Below are 14124 nucleotides of genomic sequence, written 5' to 3'. Positions count from 1 at the left end.
AGGAAGGAAACGAGGTTGTACGTGGATATCTTCCAAAAGTTCTCTCTCTCATATATAGAACAATATCAAGCAGTATTTTTTGAGGCATTCTTGGGGATGCAGTATCATAGCAACCCTCGTAGTGAAATTAAAATTAATATTTATAACGCATAATCTTGATCATCGAATGAACTCATCGTTTAAGATTGAGAATAATAGTTTTAGAAAATATTAAACGTCTCTGAAAAAGAAATCATCTTTTAAATTGATATATTCTCTCTAAATCTGAATCAGTGGATAGTCACAGATTACCAGTGGCATACTTGGCACTGATATCAGTGTGTGATTATCCACTGATTCAAATTTAGCGAATTATTTATTCATTATTTTATAAATCGCGATTGTTTAATTGTTCTAAATATCTCTCGTTTATAGCGCTCACTTCATTTTATTGCACGGGAATATACTATCATTAATACGGCTTTTTAATTTATCGCTAAATAAATCCGAAACCTTCCGGACTTCAATTTCAGCGAAAATACTGTGCGAGCGATCCACCAATTTCTCGTGGACCGCGGAGGAAGTCGAAATTAAACATTCATCGCACGGTTTGCTGCGCGTTAATGACCACGAGGAAAAAACAGCAACACATGGCGGGGCGGACAGGGTGCAAAGAATCGTTTGTGGAGAGTACAAAGATGAACCTAGACAAAAGGAGAGATAGAGATAGAGATAGGGAGAGATAGATGGAGAGAAAGCAAAAAGTAAAGAAAAAAGGGACAGAGAAATAATTATAGCATTATTCGCAGGGGTATATTGCGGCGGTGTTGGTACAACGAGAGACGGACAGAGAGAAGCACATAGAAAAGAACATCGGCAGCGACCACTAAACAGAGCAACGAGAGAGTGTGAAAGGAGGAATGAGCGGCGCAAACGTAGAAAGGAAGCCCTCCTTAATAAAAGACAAGGGAATATCAGCGACCTCACGCCTGGTCGTGACAACGACGTCCGCATCCCATTCGCTTCAGCGTTCCTTTGAGCGAGAAGCCATCGTCATCCCTTTCCTCGCTCCTCTCGTTTGCGACCGCGTTCCCTCACCCACCATGATCCACCGAGGACTCAACCCCTGACAATCCAGTGCGATCCGACACAGCAAGGAAGGGGAGATTATATTTCGTTGCGTCGTCCCTATCTTTTCACGTACGCTCTCGACTAAACAGGCCATTTCATCATCACGTGCGATATCCCCGAGTTTTTCATTCGATGCTTTTTTTTTTCTTTTTTAACAATTTTAATCATTTTCCAAAAGCCGGCGTGACAATTGTTGAAATGCCAGCCGGATTTAATTCAAAAAATTTGTATAAGCTTCGTATTATTCGATCATGTTGATATTTCAATAAATATGGTCGAATTCGTCCAAATCTCTATACGCATAATTATATTTTTTTACATTGTTGATATAACGGAGAAAAAAAAAAGTGTCTCATATTGCATTTTTCCTAACAGATATAAAAAATATCTCTCTCTGTTTAGCAAATTTATTTTTATCTCTCTTACAATACGAATACGCATCTTTGTCAGTATATACAAGGATACAGAAAGTACATTCCTTCGATGATGTCGTATGAGAGAACCAAAATAAGTGTTTACGGCAACTTTTATCGTATGTACGAAAGCCATAAACATTTTCGCACGACTCATAAAGCCGAGCGTAAATGTTACTACTTTCAAGTTATAGATACGGGTCCATGCTTCTTCTTACACGAGCACAACTTCCATGCACTGTTCGCGAAATATGTTCGCGCGTATCTATTTCAGGAATGGCTGCTCGTGCAGGAGCAGAGGAACAGTTTGCGGCTGTACACGCGCGTGTCGGTACATGCGCGAACGTGGCATTAAGGGTGTACAAGGGAAACAGATATGTGGACGAGAGACAGAGAGAGAGAGAGAGAGAGAGAGAGAGAGACGAAGAGAGAAACTGAGAAAGGGATATCGATGCATGCGCGTGACCCCGATTCGAATCACCCCCGAAACGCGAATCTCTCCGAGTTTGCAGGCACTCGGAAAATAATTAGACCCATCGAGTTCCGGTACGCAGTCTAATGAGAGGCTTCCTCGGCCGGATACGACGGAATCTCCGCGATCTCCTTGAGCGGAATGCTAATCGCCCGCAATTATGCGATTGTATTTCGAGAGGGAAGACCGCGGACAAAAAAAAAGATACGAGGCAGTACACTCGCGTAATCTGCCATAATTTCGGACGTCGCTTTCAATCGAGAGGACAGATTTTAACATTATTCCTTCCCTGAAAAATCCACCACATGCGGAAATGTCAAGTGTTCTCTCTCAGAAATTATTATAAAATTCTTTTTTTCGTTTTAATCATTTATATACGACAAAAATTTTATATACGAAAAAAAATCAATGCATATGCAGTTATCATGTTGAATACCAAATCGCATTTAAATATTGAATTTTTAATTTATAGTAATATTTTAATACTATTTATTTTCTTTTTTATCATTATTTTTTTATTTGTAAGAGTTGCATACCAAAATATTACATTAAAAAAGGACAAAGCTTTATATTCTTTATGTTTACGAGTTCTACTATTTTAATTTACATTTTTCATTCTCTATTATCATTTTAATTCTTTTACCAAGCTTGACATTAAGTAATAAATGTTACTATAAACAATGTTGAAATGTTACTATATGTTATATAAAAGAGAAATTTTATTCGTGCATTGAGATTTTTATCGTACATCATGAAATTTACGTCGGATAAAAGTTATAAAATATTTTAGGTCAATTCGCATTATAAGTCTTTATCGCGCGTACATGCATTATTGAATTGCGTAACTGAAATCTTTCATGTCGGCGCTACAGTCAAGTTATGCATTTATCGTTCATTATATGATCATCTTGCCCTTAACATGATAATATCGATAGAGTTTCACAAAGGCAGAAGATGCAATAACGGGTGAAAAGCCAAGTTAACGAGTGCCTCCATTTATTATATGTATAATGAATATAAAAGCAACAATATCATTAACATTTTCTACATCAAAATTGCAATTAAATTTATAATAAAATGCAATCTTTCACAAATTACAAATTTGCTCCGACTATCGCTCCGACTAATAAAAATTTTCAAAGGTCAATTCTCGTAAATATATGAAAATTCAAATTCGACTAATATTCGCATTGTTTGCATTCGTGTATTCTTTACGCCGATTAAATCACATTAAATCAAAAACAATGAAATCGTATTTAATTGATTAATCATAAAATTCACGAATGCAAGTCAAATATATTAATATTTTAAATACATGCCCTGAATTTTCATAAACAGCGTACATTAAATTTCGAGAAAAACAAAATAAAAATTAAAATTAATATAATAAATAATTTTAATACGTTTATTTTAATATTTTCCAAATTTAATTTTTTACATTTCTATTATTTTCATATCTATTATTTTTCAAATAACCTAATTTTTTAATAATATCCACGTATAAATATTTAAAATTTTATATCTATTTCTTTATTAGAAAAAACAATTATTTCTAAAGTGCGTAAGTGAATTTTTTATAAATCAATTGCAAAATTTATTCACGATAATTCCCATAAATATAACAGCAGAGACTTACGTGTCGCGCAAGATATCTCGGCGAACAGGGCGATCGACAATAATCCAGCCACGAGGAGGAGCGTGGTCAGGAAGAACGATCTCGAGCTGCAGCCCATCACGGCATCACTACAGATCACCACCCGATTCGCGCAGTAGTCCTCGTCGGATATCACCGACGGCGTGTCTCGAACTCTCGGCGACGCGAGAGACTCGTCTCTTCTCAGCTCAACTGACAATGAGCTCGAGGATCTCACTGTCACCCCCGCGGCGAAAACGTCCAGCTGTCATCCGCGCGAAAGAGTCCACTCGAGAACCACCACCACCGCGTACGTGCCAAGCACGCGATTCAGCATCGACGATGCACTACCGCACGAGGAAGCTGCAGTTCCGTCGCGACAAAATCGGACCTCTTGTCCGCGTCGCGCATCTCTTCGTGCACCAAATCGTCGTGTTTTCTCTTTCCCCCTCTCTCTCTTTCTCTCTCTGCAGCGCGAATCTTCACTTCACAGGCTAGACCACGAGAATCAATAATCGACACAAGACGACACCGAGGAATCTGGAATTTGCGAAAAGCTCCGCGTCAGGAAATCGACGACCCGACTTCCCAACGCGATCGCTACTAATCTCCTGCGTATAAAAGAGATCGCGATGGTACGTTTTCTCTCTAAGGTAAACCGGATTGATTCACTACTGCCGAATGCACAGCCCGATTATCGGATTTTGGAAGAATCTGGTCGAATTCCCTTGGGCGTAATGTCGCCGTAAGACACTCGTTAAACTTGGACACTAAAGCGTTGTAAGCGACGCGACTACATGTCGAGATGAATTCCGTTCGGCGAAGAAAGAGCTCGTCGGTCGTTTCTTCTTGTAACGTGTTCCTGAGCCAGATTTAGTCCCCGCTGGTTTATGTATCCGCTGTCTTAGATTACTTGGCCAAGCACAATATTTGTTGAATGTACGTGTACAGTGATTTACGGATTAATATGTTAAAAGAAAATCACTTCGGTAAGTTTGATGTACTCATTTCCACTAATATAGATTAACTTTAATCTTGGTTCAACTTACTTTTCATCTTTTTCTGATGGCCATTTCTACTAATATAGATTAACTTTAATCTCTTGGATTAACTTACTTTTTTGGTTTGATGCTTATCAACATCATATTAGTAATATCTTTTAAGATGCTTATAAACATTAATATTATTAAATTATCAATTAATATTATTAAACTGTCAATTTAATTTATGACATTACTGCTCTAGTTCTTTGTTAGAATTGTATTTCAAGACTGAAATTCGGATACAAATATATAAATTCACATGGAATTATTTAAACATTAAAGATCCAGCTTGAGGCTAGAGCCTTTTGATTTGTTGTGTATTCACATTACGATCTTAAAAGATATCATATTTAATATAACCTACTTTTTATCTTTTTCTAGTTCTAAAATCCGATTGCATCAACGTTACTTTGACTTTAAGTGAGACTTACAACACATTCTCTCTCTCTCTCTCTCTCTCTCTCTCTCTCTCTCTCTCTCTCTCTCTCTCTCTCTCTCTCTCTCTCTCTCTCTCTCTCTCTCTCTCTAAAAACGAGAGAGACAGAGAAGGAGAAAGTTTTAAGCCTCGCTTAAAGTTGAAGTAACGTTAGTGCAATCGAGCCTAAGAATTAGAAGAGGATAAAGAGTAAATTAAACCGAGATTAAAGTTAATCTACATTGATAGAAATGAACACAACTCTTAGAACTAAAAAAAAATGAAGATAAGTTGAACCGAGATTAAAATTAATTTACATGGATGAAAATGAAAATTAATGATTTTTAAAAAAAGAATCGTGATTATAATAATATCGTTGACTGTATTTATCATATTGCAATTTTTCACGCGTTGCAATGAAATATTTCATCAGAAATACTTATTATAAGTTACTTGCTTCATCGACGCGTCATTTACACCAATTGTAATAAAACGCGTGCGTGTAACGAGTGTTCAAATCCGCGATAAATAATACGCACGCATATATAATACTCTGCGATCGCCATTGTATTTCACAACACGTTCGATCGACTCGTAATCTTTAATAGGATTTTACAGAATCTCTGTCTGAAATCACTGATCGCAACTCGCGCGGAAACGAGATGATCGCGATCAGCTGATTTACAGCGACGTCTCCGTTTTCATTGAGCGCAAAATTCTGTAGAAAATGATATCCCGTAGTCGGGAAAATGCGGATACAGCGCGAATCATTTATCGTTTGGTTTTCGAATCAATTGATGATTTACGCGGCTAATTGAGATATCTCGGATAATTTCGTACCGTCGGCTGCCGAATCCGCGTACGAAAGAGCGAGAGCGAGCGAGCGTTATTCGCGTCGGACGTGGACATAAATCATCTTCGTGTTTCGTGCAAACGGACGGCCTTTTAAATTGATCGTCCCGGCAGGTCGGTCGTACTTGTGGATTGATACACCGATACGCGCTTCCGCGTGCTTCGAATATTAAAAAAGTCGCTCGTAAATTATCGTTCTTCATATTCGTGGTAATGTACGTTCAGATAAAATAATATCGGGACATCCGAACTAAATGTAGAGCAAAACGAAACAGCAATTGAGAGATCAGTATTATCGCTCGAAATAACTGAGAAACCGTTTCGATCTCGTTATATGATCTCATCGAGTGTTATTTTTTTCTTTTTTTTTCGCACGGCATTTTTTCAAAACCTATATTCTAAAACAACAGATGACGAGACGCGGTATTCGTTCTGAAAATTCGCGCGGGATATTTCCATTTCACGTCGTTCGTAAAATTAAACGCCTAACTTTTGTCGTCGTATTTGCGCGCGCACACACACACACACATTTCTACGTGCAAATGTTGATATTTCGCATTACGAGACGAGGGAAACCAGCAACGTTTAGGTAGGTAGGTGAGTGGGTACCTCGCCGGCAGAACGGAGAGGCGGATGTCCGAAACTTGAGGAAGTGGGTCACGACGCGTATTTAGGCAACAGTATCTCTCGGTATCGGTTTATTCCCACCTGTAATCACCAGGCCGCAAACTGGGTACACAAAGTCCCTCGTGCATATGCATGGCACGGCTGCTTTGTGTCCCGACGACCCTTGAACCGCTCGTCTACGCGCGTGTTGTTCCTGCGCTACGATTGTTCCCGTGGCCGCCCGATGCGCGCGAGGGTCCCGTGTCACGTTCTCTCTCATCCCTGCCCCACCCCTTGCGCCCAGGAGGGTCGAAATGATATTCAGAAAAAAAAGAACGAGAGAGACGACAGATATCGCGAACAACATGTATCATCGACGTTTAAGGACGCACCGTACGTCACCGGCAGCGAGCTGTCACTTTGCCCGTAAATCCCATTCACGTCAAATCACAAACTCGCGTGCACTCTTTTTCAAAGAGAGGGGAGGGGGGGAGAGGAAAAGGGAAGAGCAAAGGTTGGACAGAGGAGGATAAAACGTAATCCGTGCGTAACGTGGGATGCGTCGAGAGCATCGTTGGCAGGCTTGGTCGTCGTGTTTCGAAAGCGCGCACTGAAACGTCCTGTGATGGAGGTAGATTAAAAAAAAAAAAAGAACTAAAAAATAAAAAAACGGAACGAGAAAAATTCGCGCGCGCGTCACGAAAATCGAACTGCATCCCGCGAGGTAGCGAACGCGAGGATAATCGAGAACCCGACGCGGCTCGACCCACCCTCCTTCGCGGCGAGAGGCACGTGACGGGCTTCCGCGATCGGCACGCGAATTCCGGCAGCCGTCTGGAGCACGTGACGATCGATCTCGCGTGAGAGGACGAGTGCGATTCTCGTGTTTCTACCGAGAGCATCGCGCCGTTCCTTTCAAGTGGGAAGCTCAGCTCACGGAAAGTTTCAAGGATTTGCGATTCGGATCAGTCGGTGCAGCGCGAGGTCGATTGACGACGAGCTCTCTCTTCCCCCTCCCTCCCTCCCTCTTTCTCTCTCTCTCTCTATCTCTCTCTCTGTCTGTCTGACATCATTGTCAGTCGCAATACTTCATTAGCAGTAACAGGAAAATTCAGATTCCTCCGATAATCGTTGCGCTTCGGTCCACCCTTCGCTCTATAAAACACACGCGGACATCTGCTCCAAGGCCGTCCAGCGGCCGTCCACATCATCCCCTCTCACCAGGAGACAGCGTGAGCGACGTTTCCTCGATGACGGCAATCCTTTCGACACTGCTTTTGCAAGATTAGTCCACCCTTCTCACAGCACAGCGAAAAGGGTGAGGCATCATTTGACGCACTCTCTCTCTGGTATCGCAGCGAATAACCAACCCGAGGGAGCGGAGATTCCACAACACCTTGACGTCTCGCTTACGTCGCGGTCGCAACGAACGACGTGTGCGAAAGATCGCGAGGAGACGTCACGCTCGTAAACGTCACGCATACACGGCAGACGCGGAAGAGAGTAACGAACGTAACGCGAAACGTAACACCGACGGTCCGCACGTTATCGCGCGGAATACAAGATATACGAGGCGCGGATACGACGAGCGAGCGAGCGAGGTTCGAAGTGCGCGTCGCGCTCTCCCGCCTCTCTTGGCTCCGCTCTCGGGACTGAGAGTGGAGAGAGAGAAGCACCGTCGGACTTTCGAGGGATCCACTGCCACCCCTACCGGCGTGGTGGCCGTTACCCCTGCCTATGTGCCACTCTCGGCAACCCGCGTGCTACGACTGTGCTACGTTTCCCCTGCCGCGCTGACCCCACCACCGCTCTCGAGCGCCGCGCGCGCCACCCGCTGCGCTTCTCCACCCCTCGTCTATCGCCCTACCCGTTTCTCTCTCCCCCTCCCCTGCCCTCCACCCTCCCTTCTCCGTTGCCCCTTGACCCCGCTCGGCTCCGGAGAGGACGACGCCACCCTAGGCGCTTCTATGCGATCCTCTGTACGTGTGTATACTACCACTGTCGAGTTGGGACCGCGCGAATCACAGACGCGTTCGGATCAAGGGATGCTTACGATATTATTATCGAGATATCCGGACGGCCGAGCTCGCGAAGCCGTGGTTTGAACCTTCAACTCCGAAGAGTTCCATTATCTTCGCAGATGAAATGATTAAATGGTAAAATTAAAGCGTGGCATATTTTTTTTAACGTTTTTTTAAAACTTACATCTGTGGTAATTATTTCTATTGTTTTCGATTCTCTTTCATTCTGTTGGATATGAAAGGAACAATGGTAACCCAGTCCCTTGAGTTGAATAATATTTTATTCTTTTTAACTTTTCCATGTTCTTTTTAATTCCACATGTGACAAAATGTAAATCAATCCATTTTTTTTTATTTTAAAATGAACCACGTCTACATTAATGTATACACTGGAGAGCTTATAACAAAATTTGACCATGAGATAACAAACTCTTGATTAGCTCGTCATTTTTATCAACTTCAATAAGAATAAGTAAGATAATATAAATTAGAAAGAAACAGTATATAATTACATATACCCTTCTCTTTTTCACTCTTGTTTTGACAAAATTATTCGTGGCCAGACTGTTATAGAGTCTCTAGCGTACACTTAGTAAATAATAAATTAAATTTGAGTCAAATATAATACAGTTTCTGTGTTTCTTGAGTTAATTGTTCTAATTTGTAATTATTCCATTGTTTTTTAAGTCATTATAACCTAATTTGAGTTATGTTTAATCATTTCTATAAATTGCCACTACTCCTACTCAATATTTCATAATAAAAATAATAGTTCAAAAATTTAATTCTAAAAAATGTATTAAATTTGACCCAAAAGTAATTTACTATTTATTAAGTTCACGTATTTATTTTGAAACTAAGCACAGAAATGAATTGATTTACATTTTGACACATATGCGTTAAAAATAATGTTGTTTAACTCAAGAGATTAGGTTACGTTGTTCCTTTGATCTCTGATTCAGGTGGTCGAATGTCTAGCGTGCTACACTAAAAAAAACATTTAATAAATCTTAATATACATTTGTTTAAATAGTATCATGTAAACATTTACTTACAGTAAATAAACATTTATTCAATAAAAAAGGTGATAGTTAAATTAAGTTAATGATTTTTGTATCAAATAATATATTCACGATATATTGCATTTAGTATTTACGTGTAGATATTTACTTTTAGAATTATTTAAACAAAAATGTCCATTAAAATTTAATATTTCTTTCAATGTAATGTATTATAAAAATATAGAAGTCTTATTCTTGAAAAATATCGCATACAAAAATGTAAAAATATTAGTATACGTATTATATATAGTATATGTATTATATATTATAGATTTCTCTAATATACCTTCGTTATACACTATTTTTTAAGAATACGATGTCATGTCTCTCAGTTTGAAAAGCTCGACGTAATTTCATCAATATGAAAAGCATTAAGTTATCGCTATCGTCACTGAATGAACATCTATTAATATTAATATTAATAGATGTTATTAATATTAATTTGCAGTCCTATGTGTCAAATTAGACTCGACATTATGCATAGTCTATTGCATAATTAATTAAGTATTCAAATCGAGTATGAGATTATAATCAGCAAACTATATTTTTGGAGGATCCATAAATTCTCTCAGATAATAAAAATTCTTTTGATTAATGGTAGATTAGTCGATTAGATGAAGTTGAGGATAAAATATTTGATTTTCGCTCATTTGTGATAGATGATTTAGACAAAAAATTAATGGCCATTTATTTAATTTCGATTTAACTTACTTTTTAACTTACTTCTTTTTCTAATTCCAAAGCATAATGCACAATTCAAAAGCACAGGCAATAAGAACAGAGAATAACAGATTTCAACCTATATACAGAATACAAGGTTTCTGATTGATTGAAACCTGTTATTTCCTGTTCTTATTCCCTGTGCTTTTCATTTATGTTTAATGTGATCTAAAGTCTAAGAATTAGAAAAAGAAGATAAAGAGTTAGTTGATTCGATTAAAGCTAATCTATTTAATAAAAAAGCTACCCTGATGAAAATTTTTCTCATAATTTTTTTGCGAATTGGAACATTTTTCAGAAGTACTCAGAAATATTCGGAAAGTTTACATCTTCTCTCAGAACTTCTCATACAAGTGAATTTTAAAATATTTTTAAATTTCTCATCCCATAATTTTTAAAAAGTATTTTTCAATTTTTTAGATTTTGTAACATTTCATCAAAAATTATACTTATAAAAAATTTTAAAAATCTTACGATATTTCATAATTAACATATGAAAAATTCTGAGAAAAAAATGTAGATTTTCTGAGAAATGCTCCAATTCGTAAAAAATGTGAGAAAGTTACAAAATTAAAGAGAAATTCTGAAAAATTATATAGAAATTCTAAAAAATTATATGAAAAATTCTGAGAAAAATTTTCACCAGAGTATACTATAAAAAATATTTTGTATTCGTGTTCAAGAGTTCATTCAAGTCCTTGTTAAATTTTTATTTGAATTTTTAACGTATTTGAGTGTTAATTTAACATAATGTGACTACATTATTTAAATACTGAATTGATATTCAATATTTCTTGGTGTCAAAGTAACAGAAGTTATAAGTAAGTGAATAAATAACATAAAAATAATATTTTAAAACATAATCTCTAAGATAAATACGTGTCAATTTAACGTATATATATAATAAATGTTAATTTTACTGAAAAAATATGCTTCCACAATTTGCTTACAAATTGTGCCAGTATTACTTTTTTATGTTAATTTTTTTAATACATAATATTATGTTGCTTTCTAACATATTCAACTTGTATTAATTAACACAAAAAAATTTGAGTAGACTATTTAGGGCACATAAAAATGTTAAATTCAATTCAAATTTTTGAACTATGTACATTGAAACGGAGATATATATAAGTCAGGCAAATATAACGTTCACTCACCACGGTATTGCCACAGACAGCCAACTGGTGATCTCAGGTGATCTCGCCAAACAATGACATTACGACTGACTCAGGGCCGATTGTTCCATCTTCAGATAAACTTTGGGATAATTTATCTATTGGATAAACAAAAGAGTAAAAGAGTAAAAGCATAAGAGAGTAAAAGAGAGACAGTGAGTTGAAGTTTACCGAAAGGTGAAATGATCCAGCCTAAACCCCAAATCGGTCGTCTCGAAGGATCTTTATTCTCATAATGGTCACAGGAGATAGCATCACATACATATTCCACAAACACACAAATACACACATATACACGCGACGCGATAAACACTCGACATCCAGCACTTTCTGCGTTCAATCAGACGCGGAATGACACTCTCGCGACGAGACAACAACCGTACGCGCTAAAATACGAAAGACAAGCCGCCATGACGCCGCGACGAAGCAACAACTGCAAATGGCGGCCGCGGGACGCGATCGAGATTTCGCAACTGATTTACGATCGGCGCGCGAATTGATGCGACGCATGGCGATGCAAACATCGCACGACGTCACTCCTGGCGCTCTGGACGCTCGTCGGCGCGTGTGATTCGTTCCCGATTAGAAACGTGACGGATCGCGAAGGCAATTTGCTTTTGACTGACAATCGGCGCGAAATGCGAAATACTGACGCTCGCAATGTAAAGTCCAATCCACAAAAGTACGCCTGCGACCCGCGTTCTGCGTGATATGTAGATCGAGCTTAAAGTGAACTCAAGTAAGATAGTCTTACGATGGAAAAGATGACCATAAACTTTCAAAATGCTTACAAAAACGCTCCATTTAGCCAATTTTTCCAATTATTGAAAATTACAGTGGCCATAATACTCGCCGCAAGTTTATCCTATGTGATCTGCACTCGGTACACTTATGAACAAAGAACGATGGGAAAACCTTAAACTGATATTCATCGTCGGATCTTATATTTAAAATCTTTAGGTCTTAAAGAATCTTAAGATCATCTTTGGCGACAATTTTTTTTTATAATTTTTATACGAATTGGAATATAGTATTTTTCAGAATTATTCAGAAATATTCGAAAAATTTACATCTCTCAGAACTTTTCATACAAGTGAATCCTAAAATATTCTAAAATTTTTCATTCCATAATTTTTAAAAAATATTTTTAAATTTAAAAAAATTTTTTTAACATTTCATCAGAAATTATTCTTGCAAAAAATCTTAAAAATCTTACGATATTTCATAATTAACACATATGAAAAATTCTGAGAAAAGATGTAGATTTTCTGAGAAGTGTTTCAATTCGTATAAAAAAATGTCAGAAAGTTATAAAATTATAGAAATTCTAAAAAAATATATAGAAATTTTGAAAAATTATATGAAAAATTCTAAAAAAAATTTTCACCAGGGATTGCACGTAAAAGTTTTACTCGTATAACCGTAAGACAATAAAAAGCGACAAAATGGCTACATGTAACTGATTAGTTTTCTCTGCTGAATGCAGATTGGCTATCGTGTCGAAGAAAATGATAAAAGCCTGCGCACAATAAAATAAATATTAAGAAAAGAATAAATATTAAGATTTCAACCTATCAGATATCAGTTAGATACCAGTCATATATCATGCCTTTAAAATCTTAAAGAATCTTTAAAATTACAAAAAGATACTATACTTAATATTGTTTATATTTAAAATTGTTTTAAGTACAGTCTTAAGATGTCATAAGAGCTAATCAGAGGACTGTATTACCATCTTAAGGCATTACTTAAGACGGTTTGAAAATAGAAGAAAGAATGGACTATGAATACTAGCAATATTAACACAGAGCAATATTAACATCTTAAGATATTATTTAAGGTGCTCTTAAATAAGAACCGACTATTGTATAATACCGGTCTTAATTACATTCGCCATTTAATAAAGTCTGCATGCGACGCACGTCGCGGTATAACGCGTTCAATTTAAACGAAACGGTTTCTTACAGCGAATTTGATTGGACGAACTAGTGCATCCTAACTGGTGCATATTAAGGCCATTATACATTAATCTAATCTAAGACCGATATTCATAGTTCTTATCGTAAAACTGTCTTAAGTAACGATTTAAGATGCTAATACGACTCTTTGATTGCAAGAATCGACTACAAATAGCGGCCTAAGTATAAAACATACATACATTTGTGTGAAATACATACATTTTGAATTACAAAATACATATTTTACCAAACAGCATAATAAAGTATATTAAAGATTTCGCGATTTAACCCGTTTTCTTACATTTATATAATATTAAACACACATCTTTACATCAATTTGTGTACGACGGCTTCAAAGTGCATCAGTGCGCACTAAATGCGTCCAATCGAATTCACTATTACCGAGATATTGGTTTTTGAGATGTTTTATGGAAAGAGAGCTCATATTCTCACGATGTTCAAACTGGAACGGTCTCTGATACTTGAAACCGCGATGGAATCAAACGAAACATCGTACCCGCGAAAACCGAGCATAACCGAGAACGGCCGAATCTCACATGGAATCGAAAATGCTCCGAATACTCACGAGAGTACGACACCGATCAAGCGTGACGATGTGATTCTGCAGGGATGACTGATTTG

The 14124-nt window shown here is 37.5% G+C and overlaps 1 protein-coding gene across 5 annotated transcripts in view; it reads right to left on the bottom strand.

Annotated features, from left to right (window-relative positions):
* The window catches only part of tei (irregular chiasm C-roughest protein teiresias), a 358357-nt gene extending 350033 nt beyond the window's left edge, over positions 1 to 8324 (bottom strand). For 2 of the 5 annotated variants that reach the window (XM_011069762.2, XM_087416826.1), the window contains exons 1-2: positions 7766 to 8320; positions 3632 to 4168 (exon numbers count right to left, since the gene is read on the bottom strand). In XM_011069762.2, the coding sequence (XP_011068064.1) occupies positions 3632 to 3728 (97 nt within the window). In that variant the 5' untranslated portion in view covers positions 3729 to 4168; positions 7766 to 8320. Of the gene's footprint in view, positions 1 to 3631; positions 4169 to 7712 lie in introns of all 5 variants that reach the window. The other 3 variants (XM_011069763.2, XM_011069761.2, XM_011069760.2) reach the window with 3 other exon arrangements.
* Positions 8325 to 14124: the final 5800 nt, after the last annotated feature.

The sequence above is a fragment of the Acromyrmex echinatior genome, chromosome 2 (assembly GCF_024713525.1).
Source record: "Acromyrmex echinatior isolate Ae372 chromosome 2, ASM2471352v2, whole genome shotgun sequence".
Taxonomy (NCBI): Eukaryota; Metazoa; Arthropoda; class Insecta; order Hymenoptera; family Formicidae; genus Acromyrmex; species Acromyrmex echinatior.
The sequence above is the reverse complement of the archived record's forward strand: the minus strand, read 5'-3'. Positions and strand labels throughout refer to the sequence as shown.